The sequence below is a fragment of the Ipomoea triloba genome, chromosome 6 (assembly GCF_003576645.1).
Source record: "Ipomoea triloba cultivar NCNSP0323 chromosome 6, ASM357664v1".
Classification (NCBI taxonomy): domain Eukaryota; kingdom Viridiplantae; phylum Streptophyta; class Magnoliopsida; order Solanales; family Convolvulaceae; genus Ipomoea; species Ipomoea triloba.
This window is the reverse complement of record NC_044921.1, coordinates 24,546,556-24,574,173: the sequence shown is the minus strand read 5'-3', so window position 1 is coordinate 24,574,173 and position 27,618 is coordinate 24,546,556. Positions and strand designations below refer to the sequence as shown.

The window sequence follows — 27,618 nt, the reverse complement described above, 5'->3', positions numbered from 1 at the left end:
CAGTCGTGTTTAGCATTCTATTTTTATATATTACTTACAAAATAGTTATTCTAGTTTATATGTCACGATTATTATCTAAAAATGAAACCAGTTTTTGTTTTTATTTTTATTTTGTCATCTTTAACATTTATTTATAGTTTTTAAAATTTAAATGTGATTTCTTGGTTTAATGGAGTTCAGAGGTCACTGCAATTTCATTTACTCCATAAAAAGTGTCAGTGGCTGTATTGCTTTTCCTCATCAGATTGGCTGAAAGATTAACATAGGAACTTGATTTTTTTTTTGTTAGTATCAAACACTTAACCATGACGCTAAAAACTATAACTCGTAGTGAAGGTACAATTTTATTTCATTACATACCGTCACATTTTCAAAAGGCAGGGTGCTGGACTTGACCGATTAGGCCTCCGCCCAAACAATGTCTTAGCCACCAATTACTGGACTTGCTTCTTCGCTGGCCTCTACCAACACTTTTTTTTGGTGATGAGGGAAGCCCGTCCAAAGATACGCATTGGATAAACTCTGCCTATTAACTCTAGCCAGCAAAGGAGGCAAAGGCGGTAAAGCAGTTTCAGTTGCTCATTGACAGCCTAGGAAACTTGAAAGTTTTTGTTCAGTAAAAGCCATAATCTCACAATCTTTGTTCTCTTTACCATTCTTGTTGACAGTGTATTCACAGGACACCAAACCACAACATTTGTTGCAGAAACACAGTTTCAGAATGAATTATATGCATCAACAAGTAATGAGAACAGGCCAAAAGCAGTAGACAGCAAGCAAATAACACAAGAATTCAAGCAGGGAAATAAAGAATCACTTATATATGTTTGCATTTTATATATATGTCTAGAAGCAGCAGAAGATTTACAAGTAGCAATCTTTACAATGACAAAAAATTCTCCATTGAGAAATATGCTTCTACGCGAACAGCAGCAGGTGTTGAAGCTCCTAAAGGAACAAACACAAAATATGAACTATGTGGAGATATTGCAACTCCATAGCTAGGGTTCTGTTGGAAATCTTCAGCAGGACTAATGGTAATAATAAGCAGTTCATCTATTCACGAGGAAAGTTATGAAACCTTACCATCCATGGCTGCACGCTAAAGCGATTAAATATATATATGTATATACAAGAATGGTGCCTCACTGCCTCAGTGCTCAAGACCGCTTTCTCTTGAGCTGAGCATCTTAGTCCCCGGGTTGGAATCTGGAAAGGGGAAGTTTTTGTAGCAATCATTGTATTGTTTTTGTGAGTTTACACTTTGAAATGAAAATGGTAGCGGTGTAATTTAGACTGCAGAGCTTTAAGAGCTCTGCAGACCGCTGTTTCAATGCAGGATTGCAGCCACTCTGAATTACGAGGAGGAGCTGTGCAGCTAGCCCGGCCTCAACAGCAACCGAGGCACATCTTTCAGGGGCGAGCTTGCAGACAGCCCACAAAATCGACAATGCTAGCTGAGTGCACTTCTCGGAAACTTTCATCAGCAGTTTCACCATGTTTGGGATTGTCCTAGGGCAATCCTTCAAGGCCAATGAGCCCTCGGGGAGGGTGGACAAAACGTCGAGAATCACAAGTGCTGATTCCAGGCATTCTGCATTTAGATTGGGCAAGGCATCCACCAATTGAGGGATGCTCCCAACACACACAATTGAGGTCCTAACAGATTCATGGGAGGTGATTGTCTTGAGCAGCCGAAGGCTGCTCAAGACTGCTTCGGGGTGGTTCTTATCCTTCACTAATCTTAACAATCCTACAAAAAGACTCAAACTTGATACGATTCTCGAGTCAGACTCCTTCCCTTCCATCAACATTTCAAGGAGTTTCATACAGTTGATCTTTGTACATAAGGATCCCTCATTCAATGTATCCACCACTAAAGAAACCTTGCTTGGCTGTGCTAGATTGGCCTTGGCATCAGAACTCAGATCCAAGTGAACCAAAATCCCAATTGCCTCAGAAGCAACAGTGTGCATAGTAAAAGCACCCAACAATGAAGAAATCAGTTTAACCCCATCATTTTTCACCACTGCTTTCTTGGCAGAATCATGGGCATTCACAACCTGCCTCAACTCCTTCAAGGCCTGAACCCTAATCTGACCCTTAACCTTCTTCAATCTCTCAAGAATCTCCAAGACTCTCCCCTCCACATCCTCAGACCTCTTCTTGAGAGCCATATACTTGTGGGAAAACCAGGTGAGGATGAGATGGTGAAGGGTCCTATTTGGGGTGATTGAATCATCCCAAAGCTCTTGCATTGTGGTGGGGCAAGTGAAATGCCCCAAAGACAGCCATTTTAGGATGTTGGACCTCTCATATGTCTGCCCTGTACAAAGAGTCACAGGATCTTGCATTGGCTCTAGAGAAATTGGGCAAATAAACACCCAAGGAACCTCAATTGAATCAAGCTCTTCAATCATTTTCCCCATACTAACCTTCTTCCCATCTTTCAGATCCAAAACCTGCCCCAAACCTTCCCGCTGATTCATACGCATTTTCTTTTTCAACCCAAAACTCAAAAACCTTAAACACAGAAAAAAGAACCAATCTTGCTGAAAACCCAGAACACTCCGATCGAGCCAAACACGAAGCGTGTGGATAAAGATGAGAGCTTATTACACTCTCTTGTCTTCTCTTTCGCTCGTTCTTTCGCTTTCTCGCCCATTGACAAATGCTAGATTCGACGTCAAGGGGACATATTTTCCTCCTTTATTATCGAGCTTTACCGGAACTCTTTTTCCCTGGTCAAAAGCGCAACAGTGTTCATTTTCGCCATCATTATCATGATAAAAGGAAGGGAGGAAGGGGCCGAAGATGACACGGATTGCTAACCTTTCTTCTCCAATCATAAAAATCCCATAGCCACGCAACAAAACTCTCAACCAATTTGATGCGTCCAAATCAGGGGAAAACGATTAGAGGTGATAAATGATAGCGGCTATAGGACAACAAAATATTTACAGAATTGCAAACAGTGGGGGATCAAGACAGGAGAAATGAGCTTAATCTCTCGCTGATTGTGATGGGGGCAGTTAATAAGTACTTCAAAGTTGTAACCCCACCAAACGTGCCTTTCAAATATATTTAATTTACTCTATGTGATATTTGGGTGATTTTTTTCTCCCAAAAAAAGAAAAACTAGTTTTACCAATAAAAAATGCATTAATTTGAAATTAGAACGTGCTTTTACTGTTGATTTTACATTGTGGGTTAATTTAAGAGTTGAATTCAATCAATTCATGGATATTTTAAAAGTAATTTGGGGAATAAAATAAATTATTCAAAAAGTCGGGGGCTATCTTCGAAAAAAATTGAAGAATATAAAAAAGAGAGAACACATATCAATGGTCGTGGGGGATTCAAAATGAAGCATACCTTTCAGAAAGTTGCCTGGCAGCTATGCAGATTGACCAGTCAAACACTAAATTTTAAAGAAATATTTTAAATTTAACAAATGCTAATTGTGTGTCAAAAAGTATTACTTATGCCGTATATATGCTTTGATTCTATTTGAGAGAGAAAAACAAATGGAAAAATTGTAATTTCTATTAATATTTTTAGCTTAGTTGTTTAATTGTGATCAAAATGTACATTCAATCATTCAGTTATTTAAAATATAAATTTAAATTATCAATTATTATCAAATTAACATATTTGATATCTCAATTCTCAAGAACTGAGCTAATCACTAATATGTTATTGTCGACAAATTAATGTTGTATTGTAGTTTATAATTTTTCTTGCCTTGCTACATGTTTCTTCCACATGCATGCAGACCCACACTTGACTAATTGCCTGTCATCACATATGTTTTTGTGTAAGCATAGACTTGTAATGATTGCAAAAAATACTATATATATGATGGACCAATATTATTAATTAAATTAGTTCTACTTTATTATTGCCCTCAATACTCTATTATTGTGGAGTATAATTAGGCACTATATGCAACAAAGATGCTAATTATTTTAACCTTTGGAGTTCACAGGAGCTAAACTAAACCTCAATGTTAAATACATATTTAAACTATATATTGTGGTTAACAAATCTGATGTATATGTGTGGACAATACTTCATTAGTATTTTTTTTTTTTTTTTTAAAGAATTTTGGTCTATGGATAAGTGTCAAAACTTGAAAACAAATGTGTGTGGGCATAGGTCTTTAGTGAATACATCTCAAACAATTCATGAGCATTGGTCTAGTGGATGAGAAGTCTCACTTAAGATTTGCTCCCCGCGGCAATTCATGACATAGACATTTAGAGTTTTGATTGGAATTTTTATCTGCAGAAGTGTACAATTTGGTCCTAAGTCTTGAAACTATATTAACTCTATTTACCTCTTGATAGGTAAGAGGACGGGTTTATGACTTATGAGTTACAAAATATAATCGAACAAAATCGAAAAATAGGGTGTGTGTATATATATATATATATATATATATATGCCTCATAAAATCAAATTGATGAACTTGGGTCGAGTTGAATCATTTATAGCCCTAAAGCTAACATAAATGAAAAGATTAATATGCCTCATAATGGGCTTCGTGAGTGTACGATGTTTTACATTGGACAACCTTTGCAACCTATGTTAAAATATAGAGGCCAACAGGCCCAGACTAGGTTTCAGTTGTCGTGGATCTACATTTTAGAAACGTTGAAACAGAAGTTTCTAAAGGGTTATTGCGACAAATTCTCACTATCTGAGCACAGTTTGCCGATAAGGTTTCTAGAGGATTATTACAATTTAGAAACATCTCTGTCTACTAGAACACTCCATCCCACCACCTACACAATTCGAGTCAAAGGCATGCAACATTATTTTGATCAAAATTCTACGTGCTTGGCTGCTGTAAGGAAGTTTCCAAAGAACGTTGTCACTTCTTATAACATTATTATATATTTAAATATATAAATATAATAAATATAGTATAATAAACCTCTTGTGCAACTAACAAACATATCAAACTTATTTGGTAATATAATTAGCTTATTAGCCAATTTTAGCTTGTTTAACCATTATTAACTGTTTAACTTGGTTAAACAATTAATATAAGTGTTTGATTAAATAGCTTTTTCTAACAACTTATTGTTCTAAAACGCTAAAATTCAAAAAGATGTTCAAAATAATTTTTTCAATAAGCTTTTTGAGAAAGTCATTTGACATGTAATCAGCTAAGAACCAAATTACCAAACATCTTTTTACAATCAGCTAATGTTGCACTATCGGCTAGTCAAACCCACTAACAGTTATTAGCTAACAACTATTTAGCAAACGCGTACTTCTATCATATTAAGGGCAACGTACCCAAATAAGTTGTAACCACAAAATTTTAAGTTCAACATCAGGTAAAAGCAGTCAACTATAAACAATCAAAGATAATTTATGTCATTCTGTTACTTTACAGCTATGGCCACAAAAATACAAACACTCTCAAATAGTAATTGCCAATTTCTCTACTCATTTAAAAAGGAATACATTATTTAATAATTTGGCACAACAGCCTGGTTGATAATATTTCTAAATTTTTCAACTTTGGTCTACAACGTGGTCTTCTTTCACTAATTAATAATTAATTAACGTCATCTATTCTCAATTATTCACAACTGGTGTGCTATAAGTATCTCCCCTCCATTCTTTCCACTGTCATCTCCAACTTCAATTCATTCCCTTCAAAAATTCATTAACACTAATACTGTGCAGCATGGTAGGCAATAAGGCAAGCCAGCAGAACAGAAAATTAGTGCGACTTCTCACCCTGCCGGCGAGGTGTTTGACGCGAGCGAGAGACTATTACGTGAAAGGTATGAACAGATGCGCTGTGAATCCCCCGAAGCAAAGAATTCGGAGAAGTTACAGCTCTGCCTCTGCCACCGCACGCCGCACCTCAAACGCCGTGGACGACAGCGAGGATTTCCGGGAGCTTCTCCGGGCGGCTTCCGGCAGGAAAGAGGGTAACGCGGCGGTGGTGCAGCCGCCGCAGATGCGGTTGCGGAAGACGCCCAGGAGTTGCAGCGTGGCGATGGGGAGGATTGATGAAGAGAAGCCTTGTTTCTTTGAAAAGGAAGATGATGATAACAATAATAATATTTATGTGATCAATCCTCAGCTCCATTACTATCCTAGAAGCAAAAGTCATGCAATCACAAAAAGGACCACTCTTGGCTTCTGAAATGCAAAAACGCTCATTCTTAAAAGTTTTCGTGTGTCATAGATTAAGACAGGAGTACTCGAGAATGTTATATTGTACTCCTTATTGTACTTAAATTTAAGAATTTTGCAGCTTAAACATGAGTGGTTTATGATAGTGTTAATTCTTTCATGTACTCAAACATCTGAATCGTGTAGAAGAATTGTATGCAAAATATGTAAAGTATAATGTATAGTAGATCCAGAAAATGACTCTCAATTCATCCATTTCATTAATTGTTCTTGAATCTAAAGAGAAGGGAGAGAGTATAGCTATTGAGTATTCTAGAGAGAAGAGAGGGCCAAAAGTCCAAAAATCCTTTTGCAAGTAAGGTTTAGGTCCCTTTTATAGGGTTAGCCCCGTACTTATACGGTTTATGTACCAAATACTCAAGGCCGTATATCCGGGGTATATTCCCTATCAACTAGCCCCCAGTGCGAGCCCTGACGTCGAGTCAACAAGGAAGGGGTTGGACTTGAAGACTGGCCTTACCGTTCGCGACTCACGCTAGTTGTCTCGTTAAAAACCTTGGGCTAAGAAAAAATCCAGTGCAAAAAAATCTTAGTCAAGGAAAAAAGAGCACAACTTTGAGCGCCAATGAGGAAGAGTTCGGGCTGAAAGCTGACCATATAGTCTGTGACCTATGCCGGTTGCCTCGCTAAAAAATTTTAGACTAAGAAAAAACCCAACGGAAAAAAATCCTAGTCAAGGAAAAAGAGTACAACCTTGTGCACAATCTTTTGGACTACAGGGGTCATCCGAACTCTATCGATCGAGGGATCGGATTTACCGATCTAGGGATCGGGTTTCACCAATCAGGAGATTGGATTTGCCCAGGGCGGATTGTCGACCTGGTGGGCTGAATTGCCTACCTCGTAGGGCTTAAGGCCGAGAACTGGTCCTGAGCTAATCGTGTTGATGCCAACCTAATCGGGCCGGTGGTGGTAGTGCCGACCTAACTGGACTTAGCATGCACACATGTACAATTTACAAAGAAAAGCAAACAAGGGTAATTCTTCCTCGGTGCAAAGCGTGTAGTTTTTTCCGACTTTTCGGTCATAGCGTTTTTTCCGACCACCGTCGTAATAGATCGGTTCGAGGACCGAGCGGGCACCTTACCCCCGTAATTTTTTCCGACTTTTCGGTCGTAGCGTTTTTTCTGACCGCCGTCGTAATTAAATATGCCGAGATTTGACCCGGGGATTACAATGCCGGTGGTGGACGAGCCAACCTGACTAGACTTAAAGTGTCGGTGGTGAAAATACCAACCTGACCGGACTTATTACATCTAATTTTGCAATCACAATTTTCTAAGAGTACAAGGCTATACCTATACAATTTTTACAATGTGAAAATCTTATAAACTTTACAATCAAAGTCTTTGTTTTTCAAATGTTGGTGTCAGCCATAAATAATCAAAAGCCACCATATCATTGCTTCTACTTTGCTACTGCCACGCCACCCACCCCGCCCAAACAAAACAGCCGCCACCATTAACCAACCAAAACAGCTGCATGTATGTAGTCTTCCCAAGGTGAGAGTACTGATTCGCCACCAATTACAATAAACCATTTAAATTATGTATTTACATTTAATATATTTTGTGTCTGCAATTAACATGCAGAAGAAGAGAAACCCCACACCCGACAATGCCAACACACATGCATAGAAGTCCCTGCATCATTGCATGTTTCCACAAAGTGGGCAATGTGCTGTCGAGGATTTCCCTTGCCATCAAACTGCTAGAACTTAGGAGGTTGATAGCCGAAGGGCATTTTCAACTCCTCAATCCTTTGTGTGTAGGGCTTAGCATAGGAATATGAGGATTGACCTCCATCTAACTTGCCTTTGATTGCCCCCATTATGTAGTCGTTCAATTGATCCACCGGTATCATGCCTTCGGTGATTGGTATAGTTTTCTCAGTTGCAGGCAAGTGAGAAGTAGTTTCTCCCACTGCAGGGCTGACATGAGGTAGTGATTGCTGAACAACCTCTTCTTGCCCCTCGGGCTGCTTTCCTGGAGCACGACTTCCTTGTCCCTCCATGATGCTCCCTACCCTATCATCAAGGGTGTTGATCCGTTTATCTTGGTTTTGAAGGANAAGAAAAAATCCAGTGCAAAAAAATCTTAGTCAAGGAAAAAAGAGCACAACTTTGAGCGCCAATGAGGAAGAGTTCGGGCTGAAAGCTGACCATATAGTCTGTGACCTATGCCGGTTGCCTCGCTAAAAAATTTTAGACTAAGAAAAAACCCAACGGAAAAAAATCCTAGTCAAGGAAAAAGAGTACAACCTTGTGCACAATCTTTTGGACTACAGGGGTCATCCGAACTCTATCGATCGAGGGATCGGATTTACCGATCTAGGGATCGGGTTTCACCAATCAGGAGATTGGATTTGCCCAGGGCGGATTGTCGACCTGGTGGGCTGAATTGCCTACCTCGTAGGGCTTAAGGCCGAGAACTGGTCCTGAGCTAATCGTGTTGATGCCAACCTAATCGGGCCGGTGGTGGTAGTGCCGACCTAACTGGACTTAGCATGCACACATGTACAATTTACAAAGAAAAGCAAACAAGGGTAATTCTTCCTCGGTGCAAAGCGTGTAGTTTTTTCCGACTTTTCGGTCATAGCGTTTTTTCCGACCACCGTCGTAATAGATCGGTTCGAGGACCGAGCGGGCACCTTACCCCCGTAATTTTTTCCGACTTTTCGGTCGTAGCGTTTTTTCTGACCGCCGTCGTAATTAAATATGCCGAGATTTGACCCGGGGATTACAATGCCGGTGGTGGACGAGCCAACCTGACTAGACTTAAAGTGTCGGTGGTGAAAATACCAACCTGACCGGACTTATTACATCTAATTTTGCAATCACAATTTTCTAAGAGTACAAGGCTATACCTATACAATTTTTACAATGTGAAAATCTTATAAACTTTACAATCAAAGTCTTTGTTTTTCAAATGTTGGTGTCAGCCATAAATAATCAAAAGCCACCATATCATTGCTTCTACTTTGCTACTGCCACGCCACCCACCCCGCCCAAACAAAACAGCCGCCACCATTAACCAACCAAAACAGCTGCATGTATGTAGTCTTCCCAAGGTGAGAGTACTGATTCGCCACCAATTACAATAAACCATTTAAATTATGTATTTACATTTAATATATTTTGTGTCTGCAATTAACATGCAGAAGAAGAGAAACCCCACACCCGACAATGCCAACACACATGCATAGAAGTCCCTGCATCATTGCATGTTTCCACAAAGTGGGCAATGTGCTGTCGAGGATTTCCCTTGCCATCAAACTGCTAGAACTTAGGAGGTTGATAGCCGAAGGGCATTTTCAACTCCTCAATCCTTTGTGTGTAGGGCTTAGCATAGGAATATGAGGATTGACCTCCATCTAACTTGCCTTTGATTGCCCCCATTATGTAGTCGTTCAATTGATCCACCGGTATCATGCCTTCGGTGATTGGTATAGTTTTCTCAGTTGCAGGCAAGTGAGAAGTAGTTTCTCCCACTGCAGGGCTGACATGAGGTAGTGATTGCTGAACAACCTCTTCTTGCCCCTCGGGCTGCTTTCCTGGAGCACGACTTCCTTGTCCCTCCATGATGCTCCCTACCCTATCATCAAGGGTGTTGATCCGTTTATCTTGGTTTTGAAGGCTATCATCAAGGGTGTTGATCCGTTTATCTTGGTTTTGAAGGAGTGTAGTCATTTTGTTGATCCGTTTATCTTGGTTTTGAAGGAGTGTAGTCATTTCTTCAAGAGTCTTATCTTGGTTTTGAAGGAGTGTAGTCATTTCTTCAAGAGTCTTAACAATTCTAGCTAATTGCTCTTCCACGGACTCGGTGTTAGTTGTCATGGCAGGCATGACATTGTAGACATGCGTCCACTCAGGCGCAGCCTTCCATACTGGATGTGGCGGGGATACGGGGGAAGTACTCCCGCTACTGGCGTTCCCCTGCATAGAAGTTGGACTACCACTATCGGTAGCTCCCTTAGGAGAGGGCGGACTCCCAACATAGGTAGTTGCCTTTGGGGCAGCTGGGGCATTGTTGATTCTTCGAACTACTCTTCGAGCCATGTCAAGAGGTTCAAGCAGTTGGACCCCCGAGCTCTTGACGCGGTTCCTAGTCAGCGGACCTTGCGCCTTCTGAGCAGCACCGGAGCTAGTTAGAGGTGCAGACTTGGAATTGGTAGCTTGGGCATAGGTCCTCCCGAACATGGGGTTGTTTGATGCCATTGAATGCGTTGGTAGAAGTAGTTTAGTAGTAGAGAGATGAGAGGCAGAGTTGTCCCACTAGGCGTGCCAAAATATGTGAACGCGAAATATTTGAATTGTATATATTCAAAATTCAAAGTATATCGGTTACAATAAGTAGTGTGTATCAAACGAAAAGGGTACAATCTCAGTATGGAAGTCCTCTGATTCTCTACTAGAAGTATGCCGACTTGAAGTGTGTCGAATTCGGAATATGTCGAATTGGAAGTGTGCCGAGTTCAGAGTGTGCTGAACTGGAAGTATGCCTTGTTGTGCCGAGTTCGGAGTATGCCGAACTGGAGGCGTGCCGAGTTATGCCGAGCTATGCCGAGTTCGGGGTATGCCGAATTGGAAGTAGACCGAGTTCAGAGTATGCTGAACTGGAGTCGTGCCGAGTTATGCCGAGCTATGCCGAGGTATGCCGAGTTATGCCGAGCTATGCCGAGGTATGCCGAGTTCAGAGTATGCTGAACTGGAGGCGTGCCGAGTTATACCGAGCTATGCCGAGTTCGGGGTATGCCGAACTAGAAGTAGACCGAGTTCAGAGTATGCTGAACTGGAGGCGTGCCGAGTTATACCGAGCTATGCCGAGTTCGGGGTATGCCGAACTAGAAGTAGACCGAGTTCAGAGTATGCTGAACTGGAGGCGTGCCGAGTCCTTCGGTGCAAATAATTGCAGGTGCTCGGTGCAAGTAAATTGCAAGCGAGTCTTTCGTGCAAATAAATTGCAGGCGAGTCCTCCCGGTGCAAATAAATTGCAGACGTGTCCCTCAATGCAAATAACTGTAGGTGCTCGGTGCAAATAAATTGCAAGCGAGTCCTTCGTGCAAATAAATTGCAGGCGTGTCCTCCCGGTGCAAATAATTGCAGGTGCTCGGTGCAAGTAAATTGCAAGCGAGTCTTTCGTGCAAATAAATTGCAGGCGTGCTACTCCCGGTGAGATGCAGATCTTCAGAGCTTCAAAGTCTTCTAATCTTCAATGCCTTCAATGTCTTTAATCTTCAAAGTGAAACCACTATTTATAGTGGTGGGGGGTAGAGAAAATTTAACAAACCCCATCCTTTGAATTTAATTTTAATATTTTGAATTAAATTCAAGGAATGTACCTGGACATCATCATGTCCAGGTTCATGATTTTATAATTTTGCACCAATTTATAATGTCCACAACTTCTTCAAAATTATATATCCCACATTCTAATTTTGAACATATTTATAATATCCACAACTTCCTCAAAATTATATAATCCACATATATTCTTCGTGGGCCAAACCAAGTCAAAGCCCGTCAATTTGAGCAGTCCAATTGATCCCATAGCTCGATCCAACTTAATTAAATATATTCCTTGAATTTTGGCCAGCAGTTCATCAACAATATCTTTAAATTACTTAATTAATTAGACCAATTAATTATTCAATGGGTCATTTAATTAACCCAATTAAATAAATATCAGTCCAATTTAATTAATTAAAGCAACTAATTTAATAGCCATATATCAGCACGACTCAATAACATTATTTGAATTTTCAGTGCTAACACACAGTCATTGAAGGAAAATTGTAAAGGAGAAGCATATCGAGCCATAGGATCGGATTATAACATAAATCCAGACAATGTGAAGTGTTTCGACGACGTTAATACTTTTGTGCAGGTATTTTGTTCTCATAAATTCTAAGTATCTTCTCTTTTCTTCTTTTAATCTCTCTGCATGTCCCTCTTTAATTTGTGACCCGATAGATTTATATATTGTTCTTATTATTGTGTTGCTTTAATTTTGTCTATAGTTGACTAGCAATATTCAAAGTGGTATGATTTTAGATCCCAGTTGTGAAGAAGTTCAAATGTTCAAGAATCGATTCACTCACAGGAGATTTCTTGACGAAAAACTTACAAATCTCGTGAGCTTTAATTCAGTTTCTCCAAAGAAATGTCGAGTGAGTCATACAACATCTCTACGAAGCATATAACAAAATTAAAATGATTATTCTAGCTTCTTCATTATTTTTTGAGCCTTCATATTATTTATAACAAATTTTAGGAGTATTTGTATGATCTGTCAAATTATTGGGCGAATGATGAGAAAGTTCAAGAGGCCCTCCATGTGCAAAAGGTAAGGCACTAAGGCCCCAGTCTGTAAAAGGGAAGAAGAATATTTCAAAATATTATTCTCTTTAATTTTCTTTTCATGCAAAAAAAAAAAATTAAAAAGAAAATATATTAAAAGTAAAAAAATTACAACCACAGGGTAGCATTGGGGAATGGGAAAGATGCAGCCAAGATTTGGACTATATTAACAAGATTGATAACGCAATTCCATACCATGTAAATCTCAGTGCTAAAGGTTATAGGTCGCTGGTTTACAGGTTATAATAATTTATATATACACTTTGCATTTATTTAGTTTTTGGATTTTTTTAAAGTAATTATATATCTAATATTTTACATATATACAGTGGAGACCATGATATGAGTATACCTTTCCAATCGACACAAGCATGGATTCGATCTCTAAATTACTCTATTATTGATGATTGGCGACCATGGAATGTTGAAGGTCAAGTTGCCGGGTTAGATGATAACTACTTTTATATATACCCACAAATTCAATTTTTTTTAAAAAAAAATTTATTAATTAATCACGTATATAGGTACACAAGGACTTACTCGAATAAGATGACATTTGCAACTGTGAAAGGAGCAGGCCATATCGCTCCTGAGTTTAAACCTTCTGAATGCCAAGCTATGATAAGCAAGTGGTTTTCTTACCGTCTACTCTAATCAACCTACGAATTAATGCTCTATCATTATTAGTCTCTTTAGTTTCCTATCATTATTAAGAGTTTGTTTTTTGTATTTTTGTTTGGATGACAAGGGAAACTCGTGTCACTATAAGGATAGTGTACACTCTAAATAAACCTTGCTTATATATTACACTTTTTTTCATAAATAATTATATTCAATTCCTAAATATTACATGTTTATTTAAAAGTATTATATTTTTTTCTAAAAAATATTACTCTGTACATTTTTTCCTTATAAGTAAAAAATAATTTATTTTTTATTAGTATTATATTTTTCAACATAAGTATTATATTTCTATCTTGACATTGACAACCTCACACAAGTCTTATTCAATAATCTTTTAGCGTTAGCTATTGTAATGGGAAATTGATGGAGGAATTAGGGTTGTTATGCCGTGGACCCAGGTCCACATTGCAAGGTGAACATGGGTCTACATTCACATGCACTATACTCTACATTCACAATTTGTAAACTCCACATTCACACATTACAGGATTATATGTTTAGTAACTATATTATGCATTCACACATTCAAAACTCTATATATATTCACAGGTCATATACTCCACATTCACAACTTGAGAACTCCACATTCACACATTACAGGGCTACAAGTTGCTAGAACTTCTTAACTCTATTACAGATTCACACATGCATAACTCTACATTCACGATTTCTATACTCCATATTCACAATTTGAAACCTCCATATTCACATATTTCTAGGCAACTCTACATTCACACAATCATAAATCTACATTCACGATTTCTATACTCTACATTCACACTTTGAAACATCTACATTCACACATTTTTGGACAACTCTATATTCAACAATATGTTTACTAATTCTTTTTAAAAAAAAGACAAAAACGACGTAGTTTTGGACCGTCCACCTTTTAGCATAATTTGTCGAGGAATTAGGTCTGGGTCCAAAAAGTGATTGAAGCCCAACAACAAAGGTCTAGTGCAAAATGAGCATTTGAGAATAATTAAGAAATTAAATCAAAATTGTTTCTTTCTTTTTAATTTTTATTACAATTTAACACGCAGTTTATCAAATAATTTTCCATTATTTGATTAGGAAAGGAAAGGGAAATGGAATATTTTTATTCTTTCCCTGGATGGCCCAACTAAAGTCATGGGCCTGTAGAGACACACTACTTGCAATTGTCCAATTAATTCAGAGAAAATGTATTTTAGTGGTCACGTTGGGTGGGAAACTATAGAGAAATATATATTATACTATATAGGAAGAAGGTGGTGGTTTCATAGTATGAATATGATATCACATCAAAGCTAAGTCAACCAAAATAGCTACCTAGCAAAACTGAATCCTATATATATTCATATCTTCTTATCTTGAAGAAGGAAACATAAAAGAACCAAAAACATGGCAAAGACAGTAGTGGTGTTGGGTGTGTTTGTTTTGCAGCTTATAATCAGTAGCAGCTTGTATGGGCATGCAAATGCTGGTTCACCGGTCAAGTTTCTGCCAGGGTTCCAGGGCCCCTTGCCCTTCCACCTCGAAACCAGGTCTCGATCTACGTACTTTAATTTTCTACTTTCATATATATACATACAATTCTTATAGTAACTACGTACACAGTTACAAGTTCAACTCCCAATAGAAAATAACCCAATGATCTATTTGGTTTGAGCTATGATCAGCTATAGACAACTTAAGCTGGTTTAGTCCTACTGTTTAGTGAAATGTTGAGTGAAGTGATTTCATTTGGAATTCCAACTACCCTTGTTCCGTCTAAGAGTAGTTGGAATAAAAGCCACGTGCACAAATACCAATTTAAGAGAACATAATTCCCAATACTTTGGGTCAACTTCACTCTTCCTTCTTTCAAACCCCAAGTGTGCTCACATGCCTACTTCCCCATTAATGCACCACTCACTCACTCACTTCACTTCGTGCATTATTAAAATATTCTTGAAAAGTCTAAGTATCCTTAGAAAATATTAAATTCCTGAATAGTCATATTTTACATTTATATAAAAGTTTTAATTTTTCAAAACTTATTAAGACAATAACAATCATTCATAAAATTATTTTATACATACAGTAGTTCACTATTCCATAGTCAATAAAATCATTAATAACAAAATAATAAATTTTAAAAAGATTATGCACATAAACACTTAGAAAATGATTTTTGTTTTGGGGTAAAAAAATTTGGTGAAGATAAATCTTACTCACAATATAATCCCAATATAACATATCCATCATAATATAATTTCAAAAAATTCATCTAAAAAATCATTAAAAAACATTTGGGGTAGTAAAGTAGTAAGCATAAACCTTAGGAAAATTAATTCAAGAAAATGGATGTTTTAGTGAACATGAACTTTACCTAATAGTCAAATCTCAAATCTTGCTTACGACCAATAACTTACAGTTGGACGAAGATGTTCAATGAAAACAACGAGATTTTCTGCAGTGATGATGCGTGGTGTTTGGTAATGTAGGTGGAAAGAGCAGAACAATACGAGTTTATAAATGACCGCCAATCATGTTGTATACTCCTAGTTTTTTTTGTTGGACAATAAATGCATTATTTCATATTCGACTAGTTCTCTATAAAATTCATAAATACATTAGGTAAATGTAACTATCCAATAAACGCACTTGCTAGGTGCAATTTTGCACATGGTTTATCCTGCAATGAGATTAACCATGAAGGCAACCTAAAGAATGGTTGGTTGTAGGGATGTCAATTTTAATAATAAACCAACAAATTGCTCTGATCTAATAAATTCAAAAAATTACAAGATTAAGGAAAAAAAGTCTTATAAAAAATCAAACTAATTGGACTAGTCCTATAGGGTTATTGAGTCAGGCTAACTCAACGAGCTGTCGACCAAATCGTCGGATTATGTGTATATATAATTATATATATACAATTCCCACCGCTTGCCCCACCATTGCTAATACTAATGCAACATGATAAATATCAGGCCGGCCCTATCAATTTATAGGTCCGGGTCAAAATAAAAACAAGGGCCCTTAATATATGAAGTTAAATGATTGTATGAGTTTACTGAAACTAATTAAACGATAATTTTGAATATTTGTAAATATATAATTTTGTTTATTAAAAAAACATTTTAGAATAGCATTGGAGTAGTGTCTGTTCAAACTTTGAGCCCTTATATGAAGTGTAATTATATATTAATTTAACATTCGTTAATATATATCTATTAACTAAGATAAGTATATCAAATGATTGTAATTGTTAAGTATATTTAAAATTAATAAATAATTTTGAAGTCATGAATTCAAATCTTTACATATGTAAGCATTTTTTTTACTACATCAATAAATAAAAAATCAAGCTAAGAGTCCCTCCCAACGTTAGGTCCAGGACGAGTGCCCATCTCGTCCGCCTTCAGAGCCGTCCCGGATAATTATCATGCCTTAATAGTTAATAATCAAATCTCCATTCTCTCTCTATCTATCTCTCACCATCCCCAAAATTTTTTTTATTGTTCTTTTATTTAACGGTGGGATGTGCGTGCCTTCGTTTCAATTCAGTTTCGATCTTAATCCATTATTGCTTTTCCAATGTTGCATTATTTTAAGCATTATGAATTAAATCGAGCTGAGAATTCTTTCTGTTCATGTATTATTTTATATAACATTTGCATAGTATAATATTAGTTATACTTACCTGGCATTGTTAAGTTTGTGGACAAATTTAATTACAATTTGTGTAGATCAAAGTCAAGTAATTTGGAAAGTTTTTAAATAAATAAAATTCCAATTAATATATATATATATATATATATATATATAAATGAGTTCTCGTGCCGTTGTGCACTTGCTTTAGGTGCGTAATTTTTCTTCTTTAACGTGCGTGATTTTCCTCTTAAGATGCCTGGTTTGTTTACTTAGGATGCCTCGGCTTAAAGCTTTAGGTGTGCTTAATTTGTGTTTTTAAGGTGTTTAAAGTGCATGATTTGTGTAACCCCACAACTGAACCTAGCCACGGAAAATCTTTTCTCGCACCTGAACCCTTCCCTATATATATATATATATATATATATATATATATATATATAACGTAATCACAGATCTACTTCAAATTCACATAGCCTACGTACAAGACACGCCATGTTCCTGGCATAAATGCCACACTGCAGGCTCTGCACCCAATTTGAGATTAAATATAGAAAGCCTCTTTTTGTTTTTGCAACCAATATAGAAAGCCTTTTTTTTTTTTTGCAACCAATATAGAAAGCCTCTTAATTTGAGATTCTATGAAGGATACAAGTCAAAATGTGTAGAGATTGAAAGGGATTGTGGGTGTCGGCCATATAAGGTCACGTCAGGTGGGAAACTATATTATATTATATAGGAAGAAGGTGGTGGCCTGGTTTCATGGCAAGATATCCATGAAAGTCAACCAAAACTGAATCCTATATATATATCTTCTTATCTTGAAGAAGGAACGATAAAAACACCAAAAACATGGCAAATACAATAGTAGTGTTGGGTGTGTTTGTTATGCATCTTATAATCAGCAGCAGCTTGTATGGGCATGCAAATGCTGGTTCACCGGTCAAGTTTTTGCCAGGGTTCAAGGGCCCTTTGCCCTTCCACCTCGAAACCGGGTCTCAATCTACATACTTTAATTTTTTACTTTCATATATATATATACATACAACTCTGATAGTAACTATGTAACAGTTACAATTTCAACTCCTGGCCAACAGAAAATAGCCTAATGATCTGTTTGGTTTGAACTGATCAACTATAGGCAACTTAAGCTGGTTTAATTTAGTTCTACTATATTTCTGATTTGATTTGGATGCATTATATTGATCAGGTATATAAGAGTAGGAGATGTGCAATACTTCTACTACTTCACCAAGTCTGAGTCTAATCCAAAGTCAGACCCTCTCCTGATATGGTTATCTGGAGGCCCTGGCTGCTCTTCTTTCAGTGCGCTAGCCTATCAGATTGGTAATTCATGGAATTCACCCAACAAGCTTAGTTCAAATGGGAGGTTTTGCTAATAAGTATTTTAATTTGAGGGTGCATGCATGTATGCAGGTCCCATCACTTTTGTCCCAGGGGAATATAATGGAAGCATGCCTGAGTTGATACTAAGCCCCTACTCCTGGACAAAAGTACAGTATTTTTAATCTACTGTAATTTTGATCCATGAATTATTGACTAATATTGTGGTGACACATTTATCCTATTCTTTTTCAGTTCGCAAGCATTATTTTTTTAGATTTACCTGTGGGAACTGGATTTTCTTATGCAACAATCCCTTCTGCTAAAGGGTCAAACAGTCTCCAAACTACCCGTCAGGCATACGAGTTCACTCTAAAGGTTTCACTTACCTTAACCTTAGTGTTGTGCCACAAATTGATAGCTTTATAACTCAATTTATTCAAATTAATGACGAACTATATTTAATTTGTACAGTGGTTACTTGAACATCAAGAATTCATGTCAAATCCATTGTATATCGGGGGTGACTCATTTGCAGGCCAATTCATTCCTGTCATTACTCAAGTCATATCAGATGGAAAGACCTCACTACATTATATCGTCTTTATATATTGATTTGTAACATATAGTGTGGTTAATAATTTTATTTATTTTTTTTATCTCCACAACTATGCTCTCATCACTTCATCTTTTGGTGAATGCAGGGAATGAGAAAGGGAATAACCCCCAAATCAATCTTAAGGTTTGCAACCTGCAAGCTAAGCTGTCGATATGTGTGTTTGTTTGTATGTTTGTGTGAGAGGTTTTAATTTGCTAAGGTAAATTTTGGAATGGTGCAGGGGTATGTTATTGGCAATCCAGTAACTTTTCTAGGTGAAAACAGCTATCAATTCTCTTTTGCCCATGGAATGGCTCTCATTTCTGATGAACTTTATGAGGCAAAGTCTTTACTTAAAAAAAAAAAAGTTTTTGTAATTTACGAGGCAAATTTAATTACAATGAAAATATATATAGTTGATTAATTTTATAATAATTAATACAGTCCTTGGAAGAAAATTGTAAAGGAGAAAAGTATCAAGCGAGAGAGCCGGGTGGCAACATAAATCCAGAAAATGTCAAATGTTCGAGGGATATTCAAATTTTTGAAGAGGTATTTTGGTCACATACTCACATGAATGTATCTATTTTCTTTTCTTTTTTAAATTTCTTCAACCCTAGTGTAACTTGATAGATTTCTTGTTTTCCTTTTGTGAATTTAATAGTTGATTAAGTACATTCAAGTGGGTATGATATTAGAACCCAGTTGCAGTGAAATTCCATCATCTCAGAAACCATTCACCAACAGAAAATTTCTTGACGAGAAGCATATAAATCTTGTTAACCTTAATTCAGAATCTCCAAACGAATGTCGTGTAAGTCATAAAATACCCACTACTTCACTTATTATATTATGAATTTCCAAGTTATACTGGTAACATGCAATGACTTTAATATGTATGAAATTTACCTATATTTCATCAAATGTATTTATTACTTCTGAATCCTTCATATTAAATTTCTTATAACAAAATTTAGGAATATTTTTATGCTCTGTCGGACTATTGGGCGAATGATGAAAGTGTTCGAGAGGCACTCCACATAGCACAGGTACAACCCTAGCCCTAGAAAAGAAAGATGAAAATCGGAAACTAAAAGCAGTATATTTCAATTTTCATTCTATGTTTTTAATTAATTTTTCATTTTTTAAAAATATTTTTCTCTTTAAAAGAAATTAAAACATGTTTGTCAATACTCATTTTTCAAATTTTATTATTTGGGACTATAACATCATAAAAACAATACAAATTCAAAGTTTTGAGTAATTGTTCTGAGTAAAATTATACGGAGTATGTGTTTTTGTATTTGAAAATTTTAGAAAACAAATTTTTTAAAAGTACATGTTTTAACATTTTTAAAATAGAAAAGTGTACAAGTAAATATATTTTATATTTTCGTGTTTAATTTTTTTAAATAAAAAATCAATTAAAGTAGTAAATAATCGTAATATTCTTTTTCTTCTCAATAATTAAAAACTATTATTATTATTATTATTATTATTATTATTATTATTATTATTATTATTGAATATAAATTATGAACGCAGGGTAGTATTGGGAAGTGGGAAAGATGCAACAATGATTTGGATTATCAATATGACCTTGATAGTGTAGTTCCATATCATGCAAATCTCAGTGCTAAAGGTTATAGGTCGCTTATTTATAGGTAATAATAATTTATTTATTTTATATTTTAATAAGAAAAATTTCTTTTATGTTACATAAATGATTATTATCATTTTAATATTTTACGTACAGTGGAGACCATGATATGATTGTACCATTCCTGTCAACGCAAGCATGGATACGGTCTCTAAATTACTCTATTATTGATGAATGGCGACCGTGGAATGTTGAAGATCAAGTTGCTGGGTTAGATGATAATTTACTCTTTATATATATACACACACACAGAAACTAAATTAATTTTAGTTTTTTTAATTTTATCAATTATGTATATAGGTACACAAGGACGTACTCCAATAATTTGACATTTGCAACGGTGAAGGGTGCAGGCCATAACGCTCCTGAGTTTAAACCTTCTCAATGCCGAGTTATGGTACGAAGATGGTTTTCTTCCCGTCCACTCTGATCAATCTATTGATTAATGTTCTATCTTCAATAATGATTAAATTAGGCATGATTGCTTAATTTGTAACCATTAGTACTATCATTATTAAGAGTAGGTTATTTGTATTATTATTTACAATAAGTTGAATTTGATTCAACGCAAATGATTCGAAATTTATCTTAAATTTGAAAAACTAGAAAAGGCCTCGAACTCTTGATGAATATAATGCAGTGGGTAAATGGAATTTTTTTTTTTAACATTTCTTTGATTTGCTGAAGAGTCCGCATCCGCTACCTGATTTTTTTTTTCTTATTTTAACATTGTCAAGATCAAGCGCTTACCCTAATGTCAAAAATTATAACTAATAATAGCAAAAGTACAAGTGTATTTTCTTATACTTGTGTAATAACGCTACATTTTTATGACAAAATATTAAACTTGATAGATCCGAATTCAACTCACCTAATGCAGCGCACCTAATCAAAACTTGCCTAACGTCTTGTCATTTTTAACGTCAATACGATTTTGAAACACTTTGATAGTATAGGCAATTCTTATTTTTTTTTAATCATTAAGACTCATTCCACAATTAATTAATTACCTTATTCACAAAGTTCTACGGGTACAAGAATAGACCTGACATCATGTTCGGTTCAATAATTTTTTTCCTAAGAAAACAACCAAACAGAAAGTTAATGAATTTGATTAATTACGTACAACTAATAATTGTACTGCATTGCATGTGCTCATTGATTAACTTACGTCTTTTAATAAAATCACTATTTAAACTATACGTCTATTGCTTAAATTTGTTACAGAATTGGCACTTGATAGCGACGACAAACTTGAAAATATGGATTGATGTGTGTCTATATTTATCATTATCCTTCGTAAATATCAGCACGGACTGCTCACAAGCACAAAGAAATAAATTAAAATTGTATTTTCATTAATTAACTATTATTTTTTTGTGTTATTGGTTTTACGATCTAGGTGTCGGCGAGTCAATACAACTGTTCGAATAGTATGAAAAAACAAAGTAAATTCACAAAATGTCTTCTTTTTTTTTTTGAGTACTACTGACTCTGTTACAATGTAGTATATGTTCATAGCTACTTTCTCAACCTACTGAAGCACAAAGAGTCAAAAGTTGTCTCTACTGAGGCTCCCATTCTAAGTAAAAATTTAAACTATGCGTCTTTTAAGTACAATGTAGTATCTGTAAAAATGGGAGTTTATGTAAGTAGAACTCTAAATAATAAATTGAAGACGAACTATAGACGGAGGCTGCTTTGTTGTCATAAAACCACGTACATAAATACTAGGGAAACTCGTGCTGTGTCTGCTATCCATAAACTCACACAAAACACCAAAACTGAATCCTATATATATATCTTCTTATCTTGAAGAAGGAACAATAAAAGGACCAAAAACATGGCAAAGACAGTAGTAGTGTTGGGTGTGTTTGTTCTGCAGCTTATAATCAGCAGCTTGTATGGGCATGCAGATGCTGGTTCACCAGTCAAGTTTCTGCCGGGGTTCCAAGGCCCCTTGCCCTTCCACCTCGAAACCGGGTCTCGATCTACATACTCTAATTTTCTACTTTCATATATATATGCATACAACTCTGATCTGATCAGCTATACACAACTTAAACTGGTTTAGTTTTACTATACAGTTTCCCTCGTCAACCAAAAATATATTTCTGATTTGATTTGGATGCATTATATTATATTGATCAGGTATATAGGAGTAGGGGACGTGCAATTCTTCTACTACTTCATCAAGTCCGAGTCTAATCCAAAATCAGACCCTCTCCTGATATGGTTATCTGGAGGCCCTGGCTGCTCTTCTTTGAGTGGGCTAATCTATGAGATTGGTAATTCATGGAATTCACCTAACAAGCTTAGTTCAAATAGAATTGAAGCTTTTAATTTGCTAATAAGTATTTTAATTTGAGGGTGCATTCATGTATATATTCAGGTCCCATCACTTTTGTCCGAGTGGAATATAATGGAAGCATACCTGAATTGATAACAAACCCCTACTCCTGGACTAAAGTACAGTATTTTTAATTTTGATCCATGAATTGTATTGACTAATATACTGTGGTCACACATTTTTCCGATCCTATTATTTTTCAGACTGCGAGCATTATTTTCTTAGATTTACCTGTGGGAACTGGATTTTCTTATGCAACAATTCCTCCTGCTAAACGATCAAACACTCTCCAAACTACCCATCAGGCATACGAGTTCGCTCTAAAGGTTTCACTTGCGTAGCTTAACCTCAGTGTTGTGCCACAAATTGAGAGCTTTATAACTCAATTTATTCAAATTAACGACGAACTATATTTAATTTGTACAGTGGTTACTTGAACATCAAGAATTCATGTCAAATCCATTATATATCGGGGGTGATTCATTTGCAGGCCAACTGGTTCCCGTCATTACTCAAGTCATATCAGATGGAAAGACCTCACTACATTATATCGTCTTTATATATTAATTTATAACATATAGTGTAGTTTAATAACTCTTTTTTTTTTTATCTCCACAACCACAACTCTGCTGCGCTCTCATCACTTCATCTTTTGGTGAATGCAGGGAATGAGAAAGGGAATAACCCCCAAATCAATCTTAAGGTTTGCAACCTGCAAGCTAAGCTGTAGATATGTGTTTGTTTGTATGTGTGTGAGAGGTTTTAATTTGCTAAGGTAAAATTTGGAATGGTGCAGGGGTATGTTATTGGCAATCCAGTAACTTTTCTAGGTGAAAACAGCTATCAATTCCCTTTTGCCCATGGAATGGCTCTCATTTCTGATGAACTTTATGAGGCAAAGTCTATATACTTTTTTTTTTTACAAAAAAAAATTAAAAAATTGTAAAGTATGTTTCACACTTAAAATTTAATTACAATGACAATATAGTTGATTAATTGTATAATAATTAATACAGTCCTTGGAAGAAAATTGTAAAGGAGAAAAGTATCAAAAGATGGAGCCGGGTGGCAACATAAATCCAGAAAATGTCAACTGTGTGAGGGATATTCAAATTTTTGAGGAGGTATTTTGGTCACATGAATTATCTATTTTTTAAAAAAAAATTCTTCAACCCTATAGGTGTAACTTGATAGATATCTTGTTTTCGTTTTTTTTTAATTTAATAGTTGACTAGCGACATTCAAGTTGGTATGATATTAGATCCAAGTTGCAGTGGACTTCAAACATCACAGAAATTGCTCACCAACAGAAACAGGAGGTTTCTTAACGAGAAGCATATAAATCTTGTTAACCTTAATTCACAATCTTCAAACCAATGTCAGGTAAGTTATAAATTATCTATTGCGTGCTCCACTAATTATATTATGAATATCCAAGTTATGAAAAATCAACTAAACACAAGCTAGCTAGTGGCAACATGCAATTACTTTAATATGAAATTTACATATATTTCATCACATATATTTATTACTTCTGAAGCCTTCATATTAAATTATTTATAACAAAATTTAGGAGTATTTTTATGCTCTGTCGGACTATTGGGCGAATGATGAGAGTGTTCGAGAGGCACTCCACATAGCACAGGTACAACCCTAACCTTAGAAAAGAGAGATAAAAATTGGAAACTAAGAGCTGTATTTTTCAATTTTTCATTCTATGTTTTTTAATTTTTCATTTTAAAAAATGTTTTTAGCTTTAAAAGAAATTAAAACATGTTTATCAATACTCATTTTTCAAATTTTATTATTTGGGACTATAACATTATAGAAACAATACAAATTCAAAGTTTTGACTAATTGTTCTAAGAAAAATTATACTCGGGAGTATGTGTTTTTATATTTGAAAATTTTAGAAAACGATTTTTAAAAAAGTACATGTTTTAAAATTTTTAAAATAAAAATTTGCACAAGTAAATATATTTTATTTTTTTCATGTTTAATTTTTTAAAATTAAAAAAATCAATTAAATTAGTAAATGATTGTAACATTCTTTTTCTTCCCATTAATTAAAAATTATTACTATTATTATTATATTATTATTATTATTATTATTATTATGAACGCAGGGTAGTATTGGGAAGTGGGAAAGATGCAGCAATGATTTGGATTATATATATGACCTTGATAGTGTAGTTCCATATCATGCAAATCTCAGTGCTAAAGGTTATAGGTCGCTTGTTTATAGGTAATAATAATTTATTCATTTTATATTTTAATAAGGTTTTTATTTTCTTTACTTTTATGTTACATAAAATTATTATTATCATTTTAATATTTTACGTACAGTGGAGACCATGATATGATTGTACCATTCCTGTCAACGCAAGCATGGATACGGTCTCTAAATTACTCTATCATTGATGAATGGAGACAATGGAATTTTGAAGGCCAAGTTGCTGGGTTAGATGATAATTTACTTTATATATATATACACACACATAAAAACTAAATTAATTTTAATCTTTTAAAAATTTTATCAATCATGTATATAGGTACACAAGGACTTACTCCAATAATATGACATTTGCAACGGTGAAGGGTGCAGGCCATAACGCTCCTGAGTTTAAACCTTCTCAATGCCAAGTTATGGTAGAAAGATGGTTTTCTTCCAGTCCACTGTGATCAATCTATTGATTAATGTTTTATCTTCAATAATGATTAAATAATTAGGCATGACTGCTTAATTTGTAACCATTATTACTATCATTATTAAGAGTACATTATTTGTATTATTATTCACAATAAGTTGTATTCATGACTCAACGAAAATAAATTCAAAATTTATGTGAAATTTGAAAAACTAGCAAAGGCTTTGAACTATTCTTGATTAATGCAGTGGGTAAATGGAATATTTTTTTTTCTTTTTTACATTTCTTTGATTTGCGGAAGAGCACATATGTAATATGTTAGGTAGTTGGTGCTTGGTGTTTGGCTGGAATCCTAGCATAGGGGGGGCCAGGATTAGATGCAATATCACATCCACTAAAGTTCAAACCCACAACCTCTCATATAGGAGTGTAACGTGACGCCACTAGACCACAATGTCTTGACGATCAATTACATTTTTAATATATACTAAAAGCACATTACTTGTGTACTGTACTGAATGTACATAATACAAAATAATATAGTGTACATTCAATATTCAAATAATGTACTTTTTTTTAATATAATGTATATTTTTAATATACTAAAAGTACAATATTTATATACTGAATGTATATTATTTGATAGTATGGTCCACACAGCTATCTAGATCATGGTCCACAGAGCTATCTAGATCATGGTCCACACTATATTGATTGATCGTATATGATGCGTGGTGTTTGGTAATGTAGGTGGAAAGAGCAAAAACAATATGAGTTTATAAATGGCCTCCAATCATGTTGTATACTCAGATTATTTTTTTTGGCAAATAAAAGGCACAAATTCATATTCGAGTAGTTTTCTATAAAATTCATATATTATGCGTGGTGTTTGGTAATGTAGGTGGAAAGAGCAAAAACAATATGAGTTTATAAATGGCCTCCAATCATGTTGTATACTCAGATTATTTTTTTTTGGCAAATAAAAGACACAAATTCATATTCGAGTAGTTTTCTATAAAATTCATATATTATGCGTGGTGTTTGGTAATGTAGGTGGAAAGAGCAAAAACAATATGAGTTTCAATATGAGTTTATAAATGGCCACCAATCATGTTGTATACTCAGATTTTTTTTTTTTTTGGGCAAATAAAAGGCATTAATTCATATTCGAGTAGTTTTCTATAAAATTCATAAATGCATTAGGTAAATATAACTATCCAATAAATGCATTTAGTAGGGATATATAACCATGAAGGCAACCTAAAGAATGATTGTTTGTAGGGATATATTCTCTCCATATACTGTACCTAACCAATAAGATGAGCCTCCATATACTGTACCTAACCAATAAGATGAACATAGCTTTTGCTTTGGATTAGATGCAATATCACCTCTACTAAAGTTTGAACCCACACCCTCTCATATAGGAGTGTAACGTGGTGCCACTAGACTATAATGTCTTGACGGTTCATTACATTTTTAATATATACTAAATTTACATTATTTGTGTACTGAATGTACATTATACAAAATAATATAATGTACTTTCAATATTCAAATAATATAATGTACTTTTTAAAATACAATGTATATTTTTAATATACTAAAAGTACAATATTTATATACTAAAAGTACAATATTTATATACTGAATGTATATTATTTGATAGTATGGTCCACGTACAGCTATGTAGATCATGGTCCACACTATATTGATTGATCGGATATGATGCGTGGTGTTTGGTAATGTAGGTGGAAAGAACAAAAACAGTATGAGTTTATAAATGGCCGCCAATCATGTTGTATACTCAGATTTTATTTTTTTTTTGGCAAATAAAAGGCACTAATTCAGATATTACATGTAAAATTCATAAATGCATTAGGTAAATGTCCAGGTTTCTATAAAATTCATAAATGCATTGGCTAAATGTAATTATCCAATAAATGCATTTGCTAGGTGCATTTTTGCACGTGGAATATGATCCTAGGTTTCTATATAATTCATAAACGCATTAGGTAAATTCAACTATCTAATAATCAGTGATAATAGAAGTTGTCACTAAAACTATCGATTTTGATCACTATTGAAATTAGTGACTAATTTTTGAAGTCATCACCTGCCGTCACTATATCT

At 35.1% G+C, this 27,618-nt stretch overlaps 3 protein-coding genes and 1 pseudogene across 3 annotated transcripts; 3 read left to right on the top strand and 1 right to left on the bottom strand.

Moving 5' to 3' along the window:
* Positions 1–792: 792 nt before the first annotated feature.
* Positions 793–2,969, bottom strand: LOC116021677 (U-box domain-containing protein 30-like). The gene is made up of 2 exons (XM_031262140.1): positions 2,833–2,969; positions 793–2,741 (listed from the first exon to the last, which is right to left on the bottom strand). The coding sequence occupies exon 2, from the start codon at positions 2,493–2,495 to the stop codon at positions 1,236–1,238; it is 1,260 nt and encodes a 419-aa protein (XP_031118000.1). The 5' UTR covers positions 2,496–2,741; positions 2,833–2,969; the 3' UTR covers positions 793–1,235.
* A 2,693-nt stretch (positions 2,970–5,662) lies between these two features.
* Positions 5,663–6,417, top strand: LOC116023079. The gene has a single exon (XM_031264042.1). The coding sequence runs from the start codon at positions 5,705–5,707 to the stop codon at positions 6,170–6,172; it is 468 nt and encodes a 155-aa protein (XP_031119902.1). The 5' UTR covers positions 5,663–5,704; the 3' UTR covers positions 6,173–6,417.
* Positions 6,418–12,013: 5,596 nt separating this feature from the next.
* LOC116021615 (serine carboxypeptidase-like 10) lies at positions 12,014–13,331 on the top strand. The gene is made up of 6 exons (XM_031262066.1): positions 12,014–12,107; positions 12,241–12,390; positions 12,495–12,566; positions 12,701–12,819; positions 12,910–13,023; positions 13,105–13,331. Exons 2-6 carry the CDS (start codon positions 12,265–12,267, stop codon positions 13,232–13,234), a joined length of 561 nt encoding a protein of 186 aa, XP_031117926.1. The 5' UTR covers positions 12,014–12,107; positions 12,241–12,264; the 3' UTR covers positions 13,235–13,331.
* A 4,406-nt stretch (positions 13,332–17,737) lies between these two features.
* LOC116023712 lies at positions 17,738–25,700 on the top strand (annotated as a pseudogene).
* Positions 25,701–27,618: the final 1,918 nt, after the last annotated feature.

Excerpts from the sequence above, each read along its gene's own strand:
- LOC116023079 (XM_031264042.1), top strand. The coding sequence starts at position 5,705 with ATGGTAGGCAATAAGGCAAGCCAGCAGAACAGAAAATTAGTGCGACTT.
- LOC116021677 (XM_031262140.1), bottom strand. The coding sequence starts at position 2,495 with ATGCGTATGAATCAGCGGGAAGGTTTGGGGCAGGTTTTGGATCTGAAA.
- LOC116021615 (XM_031262066.1), top strand. The coding sequence starts at position 12,265 with ATGATTTTAGATCCCAGTTGTGAAGAAGTTCAAATGTTCAAGAATCGA. Across the intron at positions 12,391-12,494 it reads TTTCTCCAAAGAAATGTCGA|GAGTATTTGTATGATCTGTC; the intron begins GTGAGTCATACA and ends AACAAATTTTAG. Across the intron at positions 13,024-13,104 it reads GTTGAAGGTCAAGTTGCCGG|GTACACAAGGACTTACTCGA; the intron begins GTTAGATGATAA and ends TCACGTATATAG.